Here is a 20449-nt window from a genome sequence, read left to right as displayed (position 1 = left end):
TACGTTGATTGGTCAGTGTTGCTCCACAACATTTTGTCAGACTTAGATGATGGGGGAAATGGCACAAATCTAGACTAAGGGCAAACCTGCAAGCATGTTAACGGGCTAGAATCTTACATGGTTAGTCCTTGGTGGTAAGAAACGGTATTATTTTTGCAGCCTCCATATAAGAAGCATAGATCAACCACGAGCTAAAGCTCGTGCCAATAATCTGTCTGATTGGAAGGAATGGGGATGGGGGGAACAAAGGTACTTGAGCACAACTTGAACGATGGCAGAATGAAGCTTTGCTTGATTATGGAGAAAGGGAAACATCACTTTGCACATTTCCCTGCTCCTCTTGTGATCTACATCTTTGCTAAGATGCTCTTGCCAGCTACCTAGACACACCTCACTTCTTGATTGATCATTGTTGATACTGGCCGGGGCTGACAGAAGTTGAGAGTCCAACATCATCTGGAGAACTATAGGTTTCCCTGCCCTGATACTGACAGACCAATATGTAGTAAAGTCAGAGACACATTCCCACGGTGGTGAAAGTGGTTTCAACACCTATTTAGTGTAGGAATCAACACTAACAGAGCAATCTATGCTCCCCATGCACCAGGTTTGAATTGAGTGGAAGTGTCCCTCTGCTTAGATCTGCCACCTGAGTTGGCTTCCCATCAGCTGTCAAACTTATGGGCAGCCTGCTGATGCTATTTCTGCCAGCAGACTCCCCCTCCAAATGGGGCGTTCTGAGGGTGGAGAGGGGTCTGAGCTAGTCTGGGATCTGCTGGATTCACAGCTCTTCTCATTGCCATTAGGCAATGGCATCAGGCCCAATTGTCCTTCCTCTCCACCTTCTGATGGGGCCGCCATGAGCGGCAGCCCAGATGCAGCAGTGGTTCAGCCATGGGCAGAGAGTGGGAGTTAGGATTTCAGTCTTAAGCTGCAATTGGGAGGAAGGCCCATTGGATTCAATGGGATTTATTTATAATTAGGTACGTGTAGGATTCCACTGTTGGAATGTAGGTACATCTTAATCCTCAAAACACCTCTTAAAAGCAGTTATCATTTCTACTCATACAGAATGGAGAATGCATCCAATCATTTATCAAAAAGCACCATTTAACAGGCATAATTTATATTGGTTGAAATTAAATGCAGAATGTTAAAAGTTTTTTAAACTTTCAGAAAAATATTTAAAAAGTCCACTGGTGGAAAGAAGTAGTCAAATGGAGAAGAGCTATTTTTTATGTTCTAAGTGGCTAAGGCCACTTAGCATGGAGTAAGCTCTATTAAACTAAATAGGACTTAATAGACATGAATAGGACTGCACTGTAAGTGGTTTATTTTACTGGGATTTGGAAAATATTGCCTTCCACCAATATGCTAGCAATGGATTTCAGAGCTATTACTTCACCCACTGAGAAAGTTAATAGAGTTTCTGTCTGAAAAACTTAAAATTACAACCAGAACAACAAACATGTAAATAAGCTGAAAAGTCAAGCAAGCCATTTCAGTTTTAAACCAGCATGTTTAAAATGATCCAACTGTTCCTGATTTTTCTGAAGTTATTGGATAAATATAAATCACTAAGATAGTTAAACCAGTGTTTAATAATTTGTTCAGCACCTCAGTTATTAATCCTTGTGAAAAATTCATACTGTAAAAGGAATGATTTAGTATGAGAACACTCCCCGTTTTGGACATGTCAGTGACTTGCCACTTCACTGCAAGTTAATATTTTAAAACCAGCTTTATTTATATAAGTTGACTGATGCCTGGTCTGTTGTCTTCACTGCTATCCTCCAGGAAAAGCTCATGAAAGCTCTTTCTCCATTTAAAAAACCAGGATAAAAAAGTATACAAGCCCATTGTCCAAGAAAGAACTTAAAAGCAATGCACGTTGCCAAACTGTGCTCCCCACCCAGTTACCAAACACAGGATACAAGGCAGTTTGTTTACTTCTCACAATTGAATGCATACAAAAAAGGTCTCAGTGCAGTCCTGTTGTCAGGTCAGTAGTCAGTTGTTAAAATGCTGAAATATCCTGATAAAACTTGCATTTTTGATCCCCTCCCTAAAGCTGCTGTCAAAGGTCTGTTTTCCTTTCTTGGGTTACTCCCTACTGCCTAACATAAATTGTCATAACTACTGGAGGACAAACAGCCTTTTATCAAAACAATCTACTTAGCTCAACTTGAATGCAAAGAAAGAAAGAAAGAAAGAAAGAAAGAAAGAAAGAAAGAAAGAAAGAAAGAAAGAAAGAAAGAAAGAAAGAAAGAAAGAAAGAAAGAAAGAAAGAAAGAAAGAGGGTGGGTGATATTTTCTACCTTTATTTAGAAACCCTTCCATCATCTTTTTCCTAGGTCTATTTGATAGAATCAATGTGACAGGTTTTTTTTAATAAAATCAAAACAGACCTAGGGAGTTATAGGCTCAAGATCTGGCTTTGACAAATGGAAACACTGCAATAAACATGTTCTCAACCCTGCCGTAAAACTCCTCTAAATCTTACTTACAAGAAATAAGACTTTTTAAAAGTACCATATATGGTGTGCTGGTTACAAGTCAAAGCTCTCTTGCTAGCAGTTTTAGATCTGCTTTCAGATAATGGCACAGTATTATGAGCTACTAACAAGGAAGAACGCAAGAGATTAACAAAGCCTAAGTGTAAGTCAGCTGAATTGCTATCATGTGGCTATTTAGTTTGAACATGTGGAATCACACTCATGGCATACACATGGGAACAAGCAGATTCATATTAATTGCCAGATTCGTATTAATTTGGCAAGAACATTCTCTTTAACTTAGGAAGATGGCACTGAAGAACTGTGGGATGAATTGCATTGTTTGAAGCAACCCCTCACTAAAACCATCTGGTTATTAAAAAGCAAAAAAAAGCAAAACCACAGTTGAAAGCAAAGAGTGTGTGCCCCTGGTTCTCCTTGCATCAACCAATGTTATAATACTAATTTTAAAACAGGAAAGAGACTTTCCTTACTGTAACTTTGAATACTACAGTATCAGACATGTGACCACAGTAAGTCAGTTGTGATAGATATTGAAATGTCATTACATTGTCCAACTTCCCTTCTTGCCTTTTTAACACAAAGTATTTTGCCTTCTTCGCCAAGCCATCATCTTTGTGTCAAAGACGCTCTCCTGTCTGACAACAGCAATTTAGAAGAGTTAACTTTTATCATTCATTCTGCTGTGTAACTTTCCCCTTCAAATTTCTTTATCTGCCCTCTCAGCTCATCTGAACTTTCATGTTCTCCCAGCATGCAGGCTTGCATTCAAAACTATGTCTAATAGACCAAATAAGAGGTTAATAAGAAGTGGCAACAGAAAGAAAAAAAAATACAATTCCTGGTAACTGATAAGAATGACAGTGGCAGCCCTTTATTGTTTGTCTTCAAATATAGAGTTAAAGATCTTTAAAAAACTAAAATTTGACGCCTTTGAAAAGAAAGAAGCACAAAATAACAACAGGGGGTTATTGCCTGGCAGCCACAGGGGAGAAGCTCCATAATTCTTATTCTCCCTTTTGAAGGTTGTTAGAAATCCGATTCAAAAAAGCAACAGCAGAAGGAGAAAGCCTCTTGAGGCTATAGCCATTTCCTGTGATCATGCATAATGTGCTTCAAAAGTGGGTTTTTACCAATTCTGTTGATCAATTGCACCTCCTTCATATTCCCTTTTTTTCTGCTGTGTTTACATCTGATGCGACTCAATGACAAGCACTGTCTGAGACTGTGAAACAGACCTGTCATGTTGATTTATGGGCGCATCAAACCACGACTTGTCCAAACTGAAGCTCGCAGTTCATTAATTAGAGAGTTGTGACTTTGAAGTCAGCTTTCAGACTGGTTTTTAACATTTGGCTTAATTTATATGCTCTTGAATGTGGATCTCTAAGGGAAAAACTGAAATTCCCTTCTTGTCTTTGAACTTCTTTTGACCGCACAATAATCATTTCTTTGTCCAGAGTGATGCCTGCATCCCAGAGTCATTAACGTGCATTGAACTGCCACTGATGAGTAAGCCCTACTGAATTAGAAAAACAGCCAGCAAAACAAAGCTGAGAGCATTCTGCACAGTGATATCTCACAATTACATGCCTTCCCTCCCTGTGCCATTTCCATTTTAATTACTGTTAGTCCTTTAGATTTACATTTTAGACATTTTTTAATCTGTTCCCTTTTTTATTATAGTGGCGCCTGTTAACGGGCTATAGTTAAGGTTCATGTCAGCATTTCCCATTATACCCCCCAATTTTCATAACTTGGCTGTAAAAATTAACACGACTTAAAACTTGGTTTTCTACAGTAGGGAGAAAATTTTGATGGTGGCCAAGAAATTGTGTGAACCAACTGGGAATGTATGCTTACATAAATCACAAACACCACACTAACACACAACTAGTTCAGGGACATTTCTAGGTGGCTTCCTACCAGTAGCCATGCTATAGGAAAGAAAAATCCTCAGTACCAATAGAATTTTCCACAATCTACCGTGCCTTTTCTAGGAGATAATTTATGGTATTTAAGGAAGACAAACCTAGGCAAAGTTTATAATGTACAGTAGAATTTACAAAGCCATAACTGTTAAAGGGATATGGCAAAAACTCCCCAAAAGTGCAACAGACTATCTGTAACTAACTTATTTAGAAGACCCCATCATACTCCACAAGTTTAGCAATTTCATAAAAGTACAAAATGATCAACTTTTAGCCAACATTTTTAATCACATATTTTTCTTATCAGTAACTTTTAAATATATCTTTCTTCTATGTTACGCATGGGATGACCTTCTGCCATCCTTCATCTTGGGGTGGTAGCAGGGGGAGGGTTATGTTAATTTTAATCCAGGATAGTTTCAAACAGTTCCTATTATTTGTTATGCGCCTTCAAATTGATTATGACTATCGACACTATGGCAACACTATGAATCAGCGACCTCCAATAGCATCTGTGATAAACCATCCTGTTCAGATCTTGCAAGTTCAGGTCTGTGGCTTCCTTTATGGAATCAAGCCATCTCTTGTTTGGCCTTCCTCTTTTTCTACTCCCTTCTGGTTTTCCCAGCATTATTGTCTTTTCTAGTGAATCATGTCTTCTCATGGTGTCCAAAGTATGATAACCTCAATTTCATCATTTTAGCTTCTAATGATAGTCGTGGTTTAATTTGTTCTAACACCCAATTATTTGTCTTTTTCACAGTCCATGATATCTGCAAAGCTCTCCTCCAACACCGCATTTCAAATGAGTTGATTTTTCTCTTATCCACTTCACTGTCCAACTTTCACATCCATACATAGAGATCGGGAATATCATGGTCTGAATGATCCTGACTTTAGTGTTCAGTGATCCATCTTTGCATTTGAGCACCTTTTCTAGTTCTCTCATAGCTGCCCTCCCCAGTCCTAGCCTTCTTCTGATTTCTTGACTATTGTCTCCATTTTGGTTAATGACTGCCGAAGTATTGATAATCCTTGACAAGTTCAATGTCCTCATTGTCAGCTTTAAAGTTACATAAATCTTCTGTTATTATTGTTCCTTTTATACTAGAAGGAATATCTACTCCCCTCACCACCATCCCCTGAGTTTCACTAACGGTCATAAAGAAAGCTGGCGTATCTTACTGTTTCCACAGCAGCCAACCAGATGCCTACAGGAAGTCCATAAGGAGGACATGAGGGCCTCTGTTGTTCCCTAGCGACTGGTATTCAGAGGCATATTGCATCCTAGATCACATGCACACACTACTAATATGTGGGTGCACAATAAAGGATATGATCTGTGATGACACACAAGCCGTCTTTCAGAAGCTTGACCTTCATTACACATCTTCTAATTTTGGAACCCCTGATGACCTTCAGAAGAACCACAGAATACCATGGCACATAGTTTTAAAAAATCACAGTTTTATAGGCAAGAACAACTGTAAATTTAAGGAGTAAAAGATAATGTACACAACATCAGAAAATACTTAAAAATGCTAATTCCTAGAGAGTGAATGGGACGTCAGAGCCTTGTGCTTCCATCCCAGTTATTTAAATGAGTCTCAAGGCTGTTTCACACCTGATGTTTTTCTTGCAGTGGGATTGGCTTTGAACGTTCTAAACAAGCAGGAGGGGTATAGAGAGAGAAGTGCAGAAGATCCTCTTCCTCCACTTGTTTAGATTGTCCTTGTAAACAAGTCCACAACATTTACTAGCCTGGAAAAAAAATTCTACCCTGAAGGGGACCAGCAAAAGAGGGACAGAGAGCTCCACCCCTCCTGCAGCAGCCTGCTGCATGTCTATGCACTCACCTGCATACAATTCCTTGTCGCACATGGCTACAAGGCTAGTGCTTAAATACAAGGCTGGTTTATAATGTTCAAAAAAAAAGTTATGATATCTGATCCTGTGGGGAGAGCTATGACATCTTTGTATCTAGAGTCATTTTAGACAGGCATTGGAAAGACATGCATAATGCACTTGCACATAACCTTTCCTACCTCACTTAAAATGCTCATAATAATTCAGAGATGGGTCCCCATCTGGGTGTGTGTGTGTCATGTGTGATGCATCCCTTTAAGCATACCCAATTCTATTTGTGTTGTATCCAATGGCCTTGATCCAAAAGAGTATGCATGCAGTAATCAAGGCAACACATGCATAGCTTAGTAAAAGAATCTGGAATCCATCAATCGACTGTTTGGCAGGGAAGGGGAGACTGAATCCAGCCTCCTGTTCCTTCCCCTGAATAGTAAGATTCCAGCTTTGTTTACCAGGATACATGTGCACAGTGTTAGCTGCTGGGCTAGGAAATTATAAGGAGGAAAAAAAGGGGGGGACCCCAAAATGCTTGAAAAAATGTTTATTTTAACAAAAGCCCAACATGTTTCGGCCACTCAGTGGTTTGGCCTTTGTCAGGGGATGAATTGGTCTAAAATATTCTTTTCTATCAAATCTGCTCAAAATGATAAATGACCACCATGGTATTTTAGAGTATTTTAGACCAGTTCATCCCCTGACGAAGGCAAAACCACTGAGTGGCCGAAACACGTTGGGCTTTTGTTAAAATAAGCATTCTTTCAAGCATTTTGGGGTCCCCCCCTTTCCCTCCTGTTTCTAGTCAGAAATTATTTGTATTGACTTTATATAGGAAAAATCATTTCCTATATTAATGGTCATTTATCATTTTGAGCAGATTTGCTAGAAAAGAATATTTTAGACTAATTCATCCCGTGACAAAGGCCAAACTACTGAGTGGCTGAAACATGTTGGGCTTTTGTTAAAATAAACATTTTTCATGCATTTTGGGGTCCCTCCTTTTTTCCTCCTTTTGCTTTTGGATGCTTGCCACTTTCTGCTGTTGGGGAATTACAAGGACAGCATCACTTTATGCATATTAATCCTCTCCATCTAGAAAGATGTACATCTGGAAGCTGGTTCAGGGCAAAGGTGTGCATAACCCCAAAGACTATAGCAAATACAGCACTAGAGATTTTCATTATGCTGTGGTTTGAAAGCACAAGCACAAATGGAATCTTTCATGGAGTACTTTCAGAAATACTTTCTAAAGGCAGAAGCCACCTTCTGCAAAAATTATAGATACAATTTGCTGCTATAACATACTGCACAAAATAAATGGAGATCAAACTAAATGAAATAAAGAGAAAGCAGGTTCTTACATCTAACCCTAAAAGCTGAGGCCTGATGCATTCAGTTCATTTATGCAGACCATTAACAAGAAAAATGGCAGCTATACAGCTGTTATACTTTCTTTTGGGATCTGTGGTCTGCAAGTAAGCTTCACTTGTACCTCTTTAGGCTGTTTTCCAGCATGTTGTTGCTGTAGAAGTTGTAGCTGCAACTGTTCCTGTTGTTTCTTATAAAATTCTTGAAGCTGCTGCTACAAAGGAAAAAGAGAGACAAACAGAAAGGGAGAGGGAAAAAGAGAGAGAGACTGTTAAGTAAAACAAAGTGGGATAGCCAATTCAGGGTCCCCTTTTGGCAGAATACACAAACTGCGTTATGAAAAATAACATCCTTTTATCTCTAACAGTCTGACCTTTAGTTTGAAACTTGACAATAAATTCAGTGCACACTGACTATTCTTGGCATTATCATTTGAAAAGTAATCTCCAAAATGAACTGATGAAAAACATACCATTTTCTACACAAACTAATTAATATAAGGCAAGGAATGACCTTTGATTGCAACAACAAAGCCAAAATGCCCTTGCTGGGAGAGCCTGGTGAATCTTTATTTAGAACCTGTACATGCTTTCTAAATCATCATTGTATTGTACTGTATTAAGCGTTGTTTCGTATGGACACAGGCTCCTTACTCCCACCCACCTTGCCCAATCTCCCAGATAGATAGCTTTATTGAGAGTTCCAATTCAATGAATGAATGAGTAAATGGGAGAGTGAGTGACTGTGAGGTACAGTACACAAGGTCAGCTTGCAACAGACTTTGGCATTGCTGCACCATTAATGAATTAACCCGGCATAGCTTATTGAGATATGTAAACCTCAAAGCCATTTTTGCATTTAGTTAACACAAACGTTAATGGAAGAAGTCTGGTATTAACCCACAGCATACATCACAGCCTTCAAAAATGTAACATACATTTCTTCTGAAATCCAAGGGCTTGTACACACTTTACTATTGGCCTTTGGGCTGCTGTGCCAAGAAGTAACTGTTTTGCTTACCACCATATACCTGCAAGCCCATATGTGAGCCACAGCTAGAAGTAATACACTAGAAGTAAATGTGACCACAAGGGATAAATGTAGTCTGCTAATACAGTAAAAGCATATAGACAGCAACTGCACTGAGGCTATAAAATAATTGAAAAAATGGACTGCCTTCAAGTCGATTCCAACTTATGGTGACCCTGTGAATAGGGATTTCATGGTAAGTGGTATTCAGAGGGGGTTTACCATTGCCTCCCTCTGAGGCTAGTCCTCCCCAGCTGGCGAGGGCCTGCTCAGCTTGCCACAGCTGCACAAGCCAGCCCCTTCCTTGTCCGCAACTGCCAGCTGGGGGGCAACTGAGCTCCTTGGGACTATGCAGCTTGCCCATGGCTGCACAGGTGGCAGGACACGTAACCCCTGAGCCACTCACTGTGGGGGTGATCTTTAGCTGGCCCTTTACACCCAGGAGACACGAGCAGGGATTTGAACTCACAGACTCTGGACTCCCAACCAGGCTCTCCTGTACTGTACCAGCTTTCTATAAAATAATTACTCCAGGTGGCCACAGCTTATTTAATGTGTCAGCCTAACCTACTTATTTGTTTTGTTTTAAGGACCTGGGGGGTGTAGATCAAATATGCCACCCTGCACTTGTTGGACAAAGGGTAGCTTTAAAGTGGCATATTTGATCTACACCCCCCAGGTCCTTAAAACAAAACAAATAAGTAGGTTAGGCTGACACATTAAATAAGCTGTGGTCAAGTGGTGATTTGAACCCAGGTCTCCCACAACTGAATTCTACGCTGCATCACATTGACTCTCCAAATGTACCACAACCCTTCTAGTAGTTGTTTTTTACTGTGCTTCCTTATATGCTCTGTAAACTGGGGGGAAAGTACTTTGTCCTTTTGTTTATTCTAGCTAGTTACAACACGGGTTCTTTGGGTAGATGTAGGTGAAAGGCAACTTTTAAACTGTATATGAAGTCTTGGAAATCTGGCATATTTTACATACAATTTGTGATTTTCTCTTGCAGAAAAGCTTTGGGAAATTGTGGAATCTACGGTTTCAAGACTGTATTTTTGAAAATGCAATGAAGAGAGGGATTTGCTCAGTCACTGTCTGAAGCTGCAACTATTACACACCATGCATGTGGCAAAATATGTAGAGTGTTCCATCAGGCATAGAGGTTACTTCTGATACATTTTTTCCTATAAAGAAGAATATTTGTGGTGAATTATGAATGTGTGTGTATATATCTATATCTATCTACATCTAATTCATATGGATCTTTTTCTGCTGTTGAGGAAAATCATTACTTTGGAAATAGCACTAAGAGGCTACTCTTCCAACAGCCCTGTTGGTGGGCTGAACAACTGCAAATAAAACAAGCTGTTACCTGCTGAAGCATGAGTGCCTGCTGCTGCTGGAGCAGGACCTGAAGTTGCTGTGGAGTTAGCACTTGCTGCTGGAGGATCTGCTGCATTTGCTGGGGAGTGATAACTTGAGGTGTCATCATAGCCACTGACACTGGAACCTAAAGAAATAAGAGAATGTAAACAGCATGCAACTCAATGTGTTCTTTGTCAAGTATTTTCTTAAGGTATTCAGGATTTCTTTTTTCACTTTAAACATTTAACATTGTTCCACTAGTCCACTTAAGTTAGTCATCCTTTACTTCTCAACCTCTTGGTTACAATTTAAATTAATCTTATCTTGTTATAGTTCACAGGGGAAAAAATAAATTGATTGCTCCTTCTAAATACATTTCTCTTCCCCCATCAATACATATTTTTGCAGTGGAAATTTCTTTTGAGAAAACTGAACTATTAGTTTATGTGCCTTCTAGACGTAACCATCAATGCTAACAAATTATACATTAATTAATAAGTAATACCCTTTAAAAGCAACCACTGGGGAGTCTAAAGCTAATGATTTGAAGCAAATGAATGTAATCTCAGTGATACTGAAAACCACACCTTGTTCCCAAGCAATTTTAGCAGCGGAGTTCCTACAATGATGTCTCTACCATTCCATATTCACCCAGCATACAGATGGCTTCAATTCTTTCATATTATGTGAGATACCATTAAAAGCCGCTTTCCATGACATTTCAGTGACAAACAGCTACAGTGATGAACTTGATAGCATTTCATATTTGCAACTGTTAACACATTTCTGCACGGGCATCTTTGCAAGGAACCTGTACACTGTATCTGAAAGGATGATGTCTTGTTCAGATAAAACACTGACATTAAAATGACAGGCTGTCTTGGCCAAGGTTACACAAATTGTATTCAAGCGGATACCTAATGACAATGCTTTGAATTCTGCAAGCTTTCTAGAATGTAATTTAGCTATTCAAAATAATCACTGCACTTGTGTTTAATTTGCAGACTACATGAGAACCATTTTGTCAGTTCCGGTAATGCAACAAGACTATTTCACTAGAAATCCCACCAGAGAGAGAGAGATGGATGGGGGGGGATTATGCAGGGGAGGGGGGATACAAAACTCACATGACTCTGAATAGTAATATTTAAGCACCTTACTTTTTTTTTAGTTTCAGCTCAAACAGGTGACAGCAGAAAACTAAAAGCAGTAAAGGATATACTGTGTTAAAAAGGATCTGCTGTCATCTCATGTATTACAATAAAAGGTAATAACATGTTTTGAACATTTTTATGCACCATGTTTTTAAAAATCAGCAGACAATAGCTGATCAGGAGATAAAAGGATTTAAAAAACGTTTCAGGGGAGTAGTAAGCAAGGGAGGGATGCAATATTAATTTTATGTAACATAATGTCTTAATATGCAGTTTATCTTGACTTTTTCACATGATTTGTCCTGTCATTTGCATAGTAAATTCTCATTCCTAATTTCACAGTCATTATGCACTGATGTCCTGATTTCTCAGCACCACTAATTTTGATGAACTAAAAATGGTTCCTGAAGGTCATATTTATGTATAAAGAATACCGTCAAATATTGTTGTGCACATTTACATGCATTTATCAGAGATACTTCTTGTTTACAAGAGTAAAAAGAAAGTGTTACACAACTCTGACACGTCATTAACACAACACCAGAAATTGAGACCAAGAGTTCCCAGCAACACTGCCATTCTGAATTTGCATTGTGCTGCATGTCACGATAACCTAAAGCAACCTAGAGCCATGTTCAAGACACAGCAGTTCCCTCTTAGTTCTGACATGATCTATAAAAGTACAGTGTCAGAGCTATAATACTTGAATTTATCTGAGAGGAAATTCTTAGAGAATACCAGACCAACTGTTGGATCTTTGCACTATACAGGCCTTCCAATTGTTATGTGTATTGTGCTTGCATTACCAAAGTAATGTCAGCTTGTAAATAAGCCCACAAAAGTTACTAAACTGCAAAAATGTTTACTAGACTGTTGAGGGCTGACAGAGGAGACCCTCCTGCAAAAGTGCACTGCATCTCTACAAAGCGGAGGAAAGTGGGATTTACCTTCTCAAACAGCCCAATTAGTGCATAAAAGAACTCCATTCCTTCTCCGCCACCCTGCTCAATCGCCTTCATGAAATTTCTTGTCATCTATGGCTTCCAAGTTAGTGCTTTAATACAAGGCTGTTATAGATCTAGCTGTGGCTTCCTAAGACTTCATGTGTGGCACTGTCTTACAGAAGTATAGTTATAATGTATTGGCTATCGCATAGTTCCTTGGGAAGTTAATACTAAACTCCCAAAGACATTGCCCTCCCACAGAAGGGTAAATAGCAGTGGCAAATCCTAACAGCAACCATCACCAATATTATATTTTTATAAGAGTAACAATAATAAAACAAACCTACCTTGCAAACATAGAGGAGGAATAATGATACAGTATTATAACAAAGACAATAATGGGAGCACAAATACAGCAACAGAAAGAATAAGTTTTACTTCCAATACTGCATGGGATGGATTCGGACAATGAGAGTCAATAGAAGTCAATAGTCATTGAGCACTGAGGCAGTGACCTCTGATCACATGATTAAGCCCAGCAGCTCCAGTTTTGCAAGCAACTATAAAGGTGTGGTAACTCTGAACAATCACACAGACAGAGGATGCAGACTACTATCTCTCTTCCAGCTAAGAGTTAGTATAATATAGCTAGTATATTATACCTCCTATTTGTCTGAATCAACCCACTGGTAACTAGTCCAACATTTTTATTAATTTAGAACAAAAACTGTATATTTTTCCTTAAGATTGTGTTATGTTTTATTATGAATGGATTCAGCTAATATGAAAAAAATGTGTTTTGCGTGCTAAGACTGAAACCATACAAATGTTTTCTAGTGAGGTTTACTACACTGAGCAGGGGCCAAACTACACATGATGGGTAGTTACAGAAGTCTTCCCCCCAACATTGGGTTTCTTTTGGGGGGGGGAGGGGAAGCAGACTTGGAGTTGTGAAATTGGGAGAGGATGGCTATGGGAATGAAGGAAGGGGCTGCTTAATCCTCTCTCTTCCTGCAGTTTATCTGCTCCAAATTGCACCATCCCTCTACCCCAATCTGCTTAGCAAACTATGAGAGAAAATATTCTCTTTTCACCTTCAGACAGAAGAATATCTTGGCCTGTGTGTGTGCATGAAGAGAGAGGGGGTGAGAGAGCGCACATGGGTTGTGTGTGTGGGGGGTAAGAAATGGTGATTGAGCCCCTGCTCCTTCTATTCTCCATTTCAGATGCCCAGAACTATTTTTCATCTAAGAGAAACACAAACACTCAGTATCACAGAGGAAGAATCAAATGTAAGTTTGCTCTGAGATAGCAAAACAGTGACATACTGGAAGCATTATACACTGGTGATAATATCTATGAAGTTAGAACTGCCTTTTGTTGAGAGTTAGTGTAGCACTGTGGCTAAGTAACTCATCTGTGAACAAGGAAAACCTCTGTTCACATTTCACCCCTCTTATGAAACTAGATCAGGGGTGGGCATCATCAGGCACCTTTTGGATCTGCATACACAACAACCAGAGCCGTCTTGCCAAGCAGTAGGGTGAAGCAACTCACTTCAAGTAGCACCATGATGAGGTGGGCAGATCAATGTAGGAATTGGTGTCTAAATACTGCAATGTAATTTTTTCAAATATTGGTCCTAGTTATGGGGTAAGGTGGGGGGAGCAGGATGTCATTTGGGGTCTGTTTTAGACAGCAACTCTGCACAGAACTCTTTCTCCTCACTTATTTCAGTCTCCTTTTGGGCAATGGCGCAGAATTGGTCCAGAGGGACAGGGGAAGAGAATGGGCAGAAGGTGCCCGTAGTGATAGTGGCAAAAAGGTGGTCCCTCTTTGGGTTGGGGGGTGTTGACAGCATTTGGCCCAAGGGTACCTCAAAATCTGAAGATGGTATTGTCCTTCTGGAGTATTCCACCATTCTCTACTAGGAAACATTTTGCAACAACAACTGTTTTTAGCCAAACCCACATTTTTAACTTTAGCAATTTAGCCTACTGAATGCCGAACAGGGATCTACCTTTATTATACAATATAAATTAAGAAAACTTCAACACAGTCCCTGCTTCAAGAACTCAAGATAGTAACATAGGTAAAATTTTAAATAAATATACTCAAATGGAACAGAAACTATTGTGGATGTGTGTAACAGCCAGAGATTAAGAATTATGGATGAGATATTCAGTTTCGTAACTTCAAATGTCCAACTTCTTCATGTAACTAGTCCCTAGTAACACTAGGCTTCAAAGGGCTGCTGCAGCAGCACTATGCTATTATAGCCCACACTTTATTACCCATTACTACTGAGGTCATTAGCAGCAAGAGTGATTGTACTGGTCTTAACCTATTGATCATTGTAACTACTATCATTTAATCCTGTGCTGAATGTCTGGAAAGCTGCTAAAGGCACACAAGAGAGAGTGCTCTAGCACTGAGAAATATAGCCAAAGCTTGGAAATTGCACTTTGATTCATAAAAACTAGCCAATGGTTTAAATCAATAGTATTTAAAACAGTCATGTAAGTTCTTAACTACAGTCTCTAATATTTATTGGTCCCAGTTTGAGTGTATTCTGTCAAAACTGTACTTATTTTAGAGAGTATGCAGTATACTACACATTACATCAGAGTGAAATAAGAAACCTCTGTCTGCTCTTGATGTTGGCATGACAGGACTTCAGTCCTGGGGCTAAAATACGAAGATACCTTTTGCAAATGACAAATGCCTAAAAACAACATCCTAGTTTACGTAACATCTGCTTTTTAAAAAAAGAATAAGATCTCATCAATTAAAATATATTTGTAACCATTTTAAGGGCACCGATCCACAAACTATTCATTTATTAAATATGTCTTTACTGAGAGTACTCTGGACAAAACTAATTGTGATGTACGTTAAACTGAGCATGTTTTATGCCTTTTATTAATCACAAGAGGCAGTTTCACAGAAAAATAAATGAGTGTAATATATTTGGCTTTTTAACTTTTGGGACGTGGAAATATAAACATAGACCTAAGGCCTAGAAAAATGCAAACCAGCCAGATTGCAATCCTATGCACATTTACTTTGGACAAAGTGTCAGTGAACTCAATAGGACTTACTTCCAAATAAGTGCTAGCTTTGCCCTAGAAAACAGCCCTCAATTCATTGCCCTATTTTATGGCTCTTGTTTATTTAGCAAACCACATGCAACCCTGCTGACAGATACTCACAGGGTGTGGTAGGTACTCAGCTGCATTTAGAGTTGGCAGTGAAGGAAAAATACAGCTGCTGCTTAGGTATTAGAATTTTACTAGTATAGACCTGCTGACTTTCTAATACCATCAGTAGCAAAAATGCCTTTAAATAAATACAATTGGCTCTAGGTTTATTTTCTCAGTGTTACAGGTTTTGTTTTATATTTCCAACTGCAGCCTTTGCCCACCTCACTTTCCCCCTGAAAATATCCCATTATTATAGTCCTACATTTGGCCTGATTTCATTTTCAGGATAACAAGTGTGTCTACTAGTGATGTGACACTTTTCAGATGATGAAAGTAAACGAAATCATCTAAAAATTCACCTTTTCAGTTAGACTTAATACTAATTTGCATAAACATCAACTGCCATTTTAATTTTAAAAATTCTTCAATTTATGGAAGAATTACCTAACCTGAGGTACATTTTCTTTTTTTAAGTTTCATAATTATTAATTCTAATATAATGTAACAAAATACAATTAATTTGGCAAAAGTAAATTAAGATATGTGTTTTAAAAGGTATCTTGATTTCTTGAGTAGATGAGAATGGATGGTGGTGAAATATATGTAAAATAATAAATTGCATCTAACCAATACAAGGGAATTTTAACTGTATCAACAAGACCAATTGATCAATTTATATATATATACAGGTTTGAAATTATAGTAAGTAAGAATAAAGCATTCAGCATGATATTCAAAACATTTTGTTGCGTTATAACTTTACATAAGGAAGCACTAAACCATATCCCCCCAGGATAGAACATTTGAAGACCCGAAATATTGTGTCAGAAAACAAAAACAATTAAAAATAAAAAGAAACCCCAGAGTGCTGGAACCATTCATGTGGAAACCATGATTCTGTTTCACTACACAAAATAGGGAAGTCTTAAAAGTGAAATTCTATTTCCCCCGTAATACTGTACAGAAAATTACGACAGGTACTGTTTATTATATTAATGTAAAATCAGCTAAGTAGTCAGTCATTAGCATAACTGTTCTCTCCTCAACAATACAACCCCTTATTAAAAAGGGGAGAGAAGACATGAAAGAGAGAGAAGCTCTTTACAATTCAATTAACATTTTATTTTTTATCACTTTGTTTATTACATTTCACCAAGAGTAGGAGTTTGACCACAGACAGACACAATTGAACATAATAGATTTTCCTGACATGGTAAATAATTTTGGCCTTCTACCATGTAAATCTTTCTTTGCTAATTGCAAGAAAGTGAGGAAAGAAAGAAGATTTAATATTTGTTTTAAGGATGAAACCTTAGTGGAATCTGATCCTACCTGCCACTTCTCATGCATACCAGGCTCCCTACTTATGTATCATGCTAATTGTTGAAGCTATAATAATGCCCATTTAATTTGCATACAAAATATAAAGTTGGCATAAATTAAGTCTCTTCTACTTTAACATTTTATTAAATGAGTGCTATAGTGGAAACTATAAAGCAAAGCTATCCTTACACTAGGAGGGCTGCAGGAAGAAGGGGGAGGGGAGGGAAAAGGACTATTAAGCCTTTTCTATTTCTCAAACCTAACCTGCATAATAAGGACCAACTGTACATTACTAAAACTAATTTTACAAGGGAGGTGTCACACAAATTGTTCTGTTTCTCATCAGTTTAGCTTTATAAAATACAGATCAATATTGATTTATAAATTCTTAAGCATTCCACACACACTTTGTACGGTCAAAAAGCTATAACACCCTGTCTGTCTTTTTAAAAATATTTGTACATTGCATTGTGAGAGATTACTAATACAAGGCCCAATTCAATAAGAGGTTTTTAATGGTTTTTGATGGTTGAACAATGTTACAGAGAAACTTAAGCAAGTATTTTTCTGCAGCAAGTGTTGGACAGTGCAAAATCAGCACCACCGGAATCATTTGCAACATTAGCCTGTGGCTTTGCTTTCTGCTCCTTGTCCTTAACAGTTAAAAATGTGGTTTGCTCTTTTCTTCTGGGTTTGGGGATGGGTTTGGGGAAGGGGGCACATTAGTAATGTGTACTGACTAATATAATATTAATAAGCAATTAAAATACAGTGAACTTACTGAACCAGTTTACTCTTAATGAGACACAAAGAAAACAGTCAAATTATGGCAAGATATATTCAGATTCTTGTTCTGTGAAACCCTCATCTAGAGGTTGTCACCTTATTCAGAATTACAGTTTTTACAATACTTCAAAAAGTTTACAGTATTTGCTTGAAGTGTGCTGTATTTCACACCTATTCCAGCTACCTTCATTTGTACATTAGAATCTAATTTACACTGACTGTGCTGATCTGTAATGAGAAGACATCAGATGCTTCATTGACAATCTTGCTATTCACCGATTTACTTCTAATGAAGACACATTCCAACGAGCAAGCTCTCTGCATGCGAAAGGTCAAAGCACTTTTTTTCAAAAAAAAAAAAAAAAAGATGCCTTGCAAAATGAAGGCAAATGGGAAGACCCAAGGAGAAAACCTCATGAAGCAGTGTAGAGTAATTGTGCAAAATAAAAAATAAAAAGCTAACTTTACTAAAAAGTGTGAGAAATTAAGTTGCCACTACTAATACAGGTTACACAAGGGGTGGGGAAAGAATCAAAATTTAATGTATTCTCTCGTGTCATCTTGTTTTGTCAAGACATCAAATAGAATTGGAAAGTACAAAATAACAAGCCCTTGAGAAATCACAGAAGCCAACCTTTTTGATGTTGTTGGTTTACCTTGTTCTCAGTTATTTGAACAATTATGTTTTAGATTGAAGGGCAAGATAGAGAGCTTAAAAATTATAACACATTATCAGCTATTGTAGTTTGGATGCCCTTATTTTTTTCCTTTAGAAAAAGTAATATAACATCTAACCAAGCCAAAGGAATTCCATCTTAAAATCCTGCACAGAATAATTAGCAGTAATGGATGCTTGTTCAATGTTCATTCAAATTTCTCCCCCACTCCATCAAATGCAGTGTGTATAAGAAATGCACTTTCCAAAAGAAGAAACTGCACTGAAAAGGTTAACAAAAACATGCTACTTCATATAACTACTTGATTCCAATTTTCTTTCTTGACAGACAAATGAGGAAGCCTTACAGATAAGTGCATTATCCCCTGCTCTCACCTCCATTTCTTCCCCTGCTGCTCCTGAAAACGGACAAATAAAGCTAGGGCCAAAAAAAGTGTGCATATGTGTTGGAGACACACCTTATAAAAATAAAGGGCATTTTAAACGAATCCTGAACTTCATAGCAAAGCTAATTTCCAGCAACACAGTCCTGCTTTCAGTAAAACAAACAAAAAAAACTGTTTAAAGCCAGCCAAGCCTCTCAATAAACAATATCAAGTTGAGACTGTAGGGGCAGAACTTTCCCACAATGTAGCCAGGCAGGTGTGGATGGAGCGGGATGGATGAGGGAACAGATCACAATGGTTATCTATCAATAAACATTTTCATGAAGAAAAGCTAAGGTGCCTCTATTAGCAATCAATACTTTGCCTCTTCCTTCTATCTCTACACTCTCCAAAGTTATACTTGCAGTAAGACTTTCCTAACCTTCCAAACAAACTAAGAGTCCACAACCATCTTTTTCTAAAGTATCAAAGCCTGCTACATTGTAAATAGTCACCCATTTATGTTTTCAGCACTTTAAAAAGAAGCAAAAACATAATGAAAAGAAACATATAGAGTTTCTATGACCTTCCAGGTACCAACAGCTCCTGACATCTGACTTCTTAAGAACGTAAGTGAGTAATTATATTAACATATTTGCTCTGTGTCAGTTACAGTTTAACACACCAATTTTGTTTGCAAGATATAATCAATAGTCTTTACTTTCAATACAGACACAGACACATCTTTGTTTCATTTGTGAAAGAAATGAAAGGAAGTACAACTGTTTACATGTCCGTCTGCAATAATAATAAACAGTGACAACTTTTAAAACTGAATATGGGTATGCTATCAGTGTCTAGAACTGCTTAATAATTTTCAGTAAGTCTTCAATTTCGGAGAGGCAACAAAGTATGATTATATCCAGATACCAAATACATGGGTGAGCTGGAGTTATTAATGGGACTGGCACAGGTGATTTAAAATTTCCACCCAAAAATTTCCCCATGTTGAAAAGCTGTACGAACATTGCCAGGCTCAAATCATGCTCTTAGGTACACAACTGTGTGAAAAGCTACTGGACGTTATGATCCCATATCAGTTTCACTGCATCACTCCGATTCCATGCAAACTGGGCATGTAATCTCCAAACTTTTATTTGTATTACAAAAGCCTCTTTTAAAAAGGGGGGAGTAGGGCAGGGGGACTGGGATTAAAAAAGCCAAGTGTACCTTAAAAAATAACAAAAAATAACAAATGGAGAACAAAACCTCAAAGGTAAAACAACCCTCCCTATCATAAGCGCACTGATGATTTATGGTTTACTAACTCAGCAAGGTTACGCAACATTGCATGCCTTTTTAGATGCATTATTTGAGCCAGTTAAGATTTAATTAAGATCACAGACTCCAAAATCCCTGTCAAATGAAAAATTCACAGAAGACAATACACTATATACCCTCATGCAGATAGTCTCCTCTCCATGACTCTGGAATAACATAAGTTAATCCTTGTTTCTATGGTGGCAGACAAAAGTTGACTAATTTTGTTTTCTTTTGACACTTGTGGTGTTTTCTGGCTTGTGTCACGAGACTATTTCTTAATAATGGGGCAGAAAGAGGGGAGACAGAAAGAGTGGGAGTGAGAATGAGAGGGCAGTGGGAATTTGCAGAAATATCTCTCAATAAAGCAGGAGATATATCTTGACATTCTCACAGCTCTGCTGTGATGTCATCATGTTTTCACATAATTAACCCCTGCTGGTACAGGGACCTTTACAGCACCTGCCCATTTCTGACACAGTGGGCAATGGGCATTTCTGAGGTAATTATGTTTCTTGGCAAATAAAAAAACACAGAAAAATATTTGCAAGATTAAAGCAGCAAGCAGCCATTATTTATTATATTACTATTGCTTTATTAAAA

The 20449-nt window shown here is 38.0% G+C and overlaps 1 protein-coding gene across 20 annotated transcripts in view; it reads right to left on the bottom strand.

The window, feature by feature from the left end:
• FOXP1 (forkhead box P1) overlaps positions 1–20449 on the bottom strand; it is an 869046-nt gene that overhangs the window by 151742 nt on the left and 696855 nt on the right. For 18 of the 20 annotated variants that reach the window (XM_061618617.1, XM_061618616.1, XM_061618615.1 and 15 more), the window contains 2 exons: positions 10083–10220; positions 7803–7892 (listed from right to left, as the gene is read on the bottom strand). In XM_061618617.1, the coding sequence (XP_061474601.1) occupies positions 7803–7892; positions 10083–10220 (228 nt within the window). The remainder of the gene's footprint in view (positions 1–7802; positions 7893–10082; positions 10221–20449) is intronic. The other 2 variants (XM_061618626.1, XM_061618634.1) reach the window with 1 other exon arrangement.

Source organism: Rhineura floridana, chromosome 3 (genome assembly GCF_030035675.1).
Source record: "Rhineura floridana isolate rRhiFlo1 chromosome 3, rRhiFlo1.hap2, whole genome shotgun sequence".
Lineage (NCBI taxonomy): Eukaryota > Metazoa > Chordata > Lepidosauria > Squamata > Rhineuridae > Rhineura > Rhineura floridana.
Note: the sequence above shows the minus strand (reverse complement) of the source record. Positions and strands in the feature narration are given on the sequence as shown.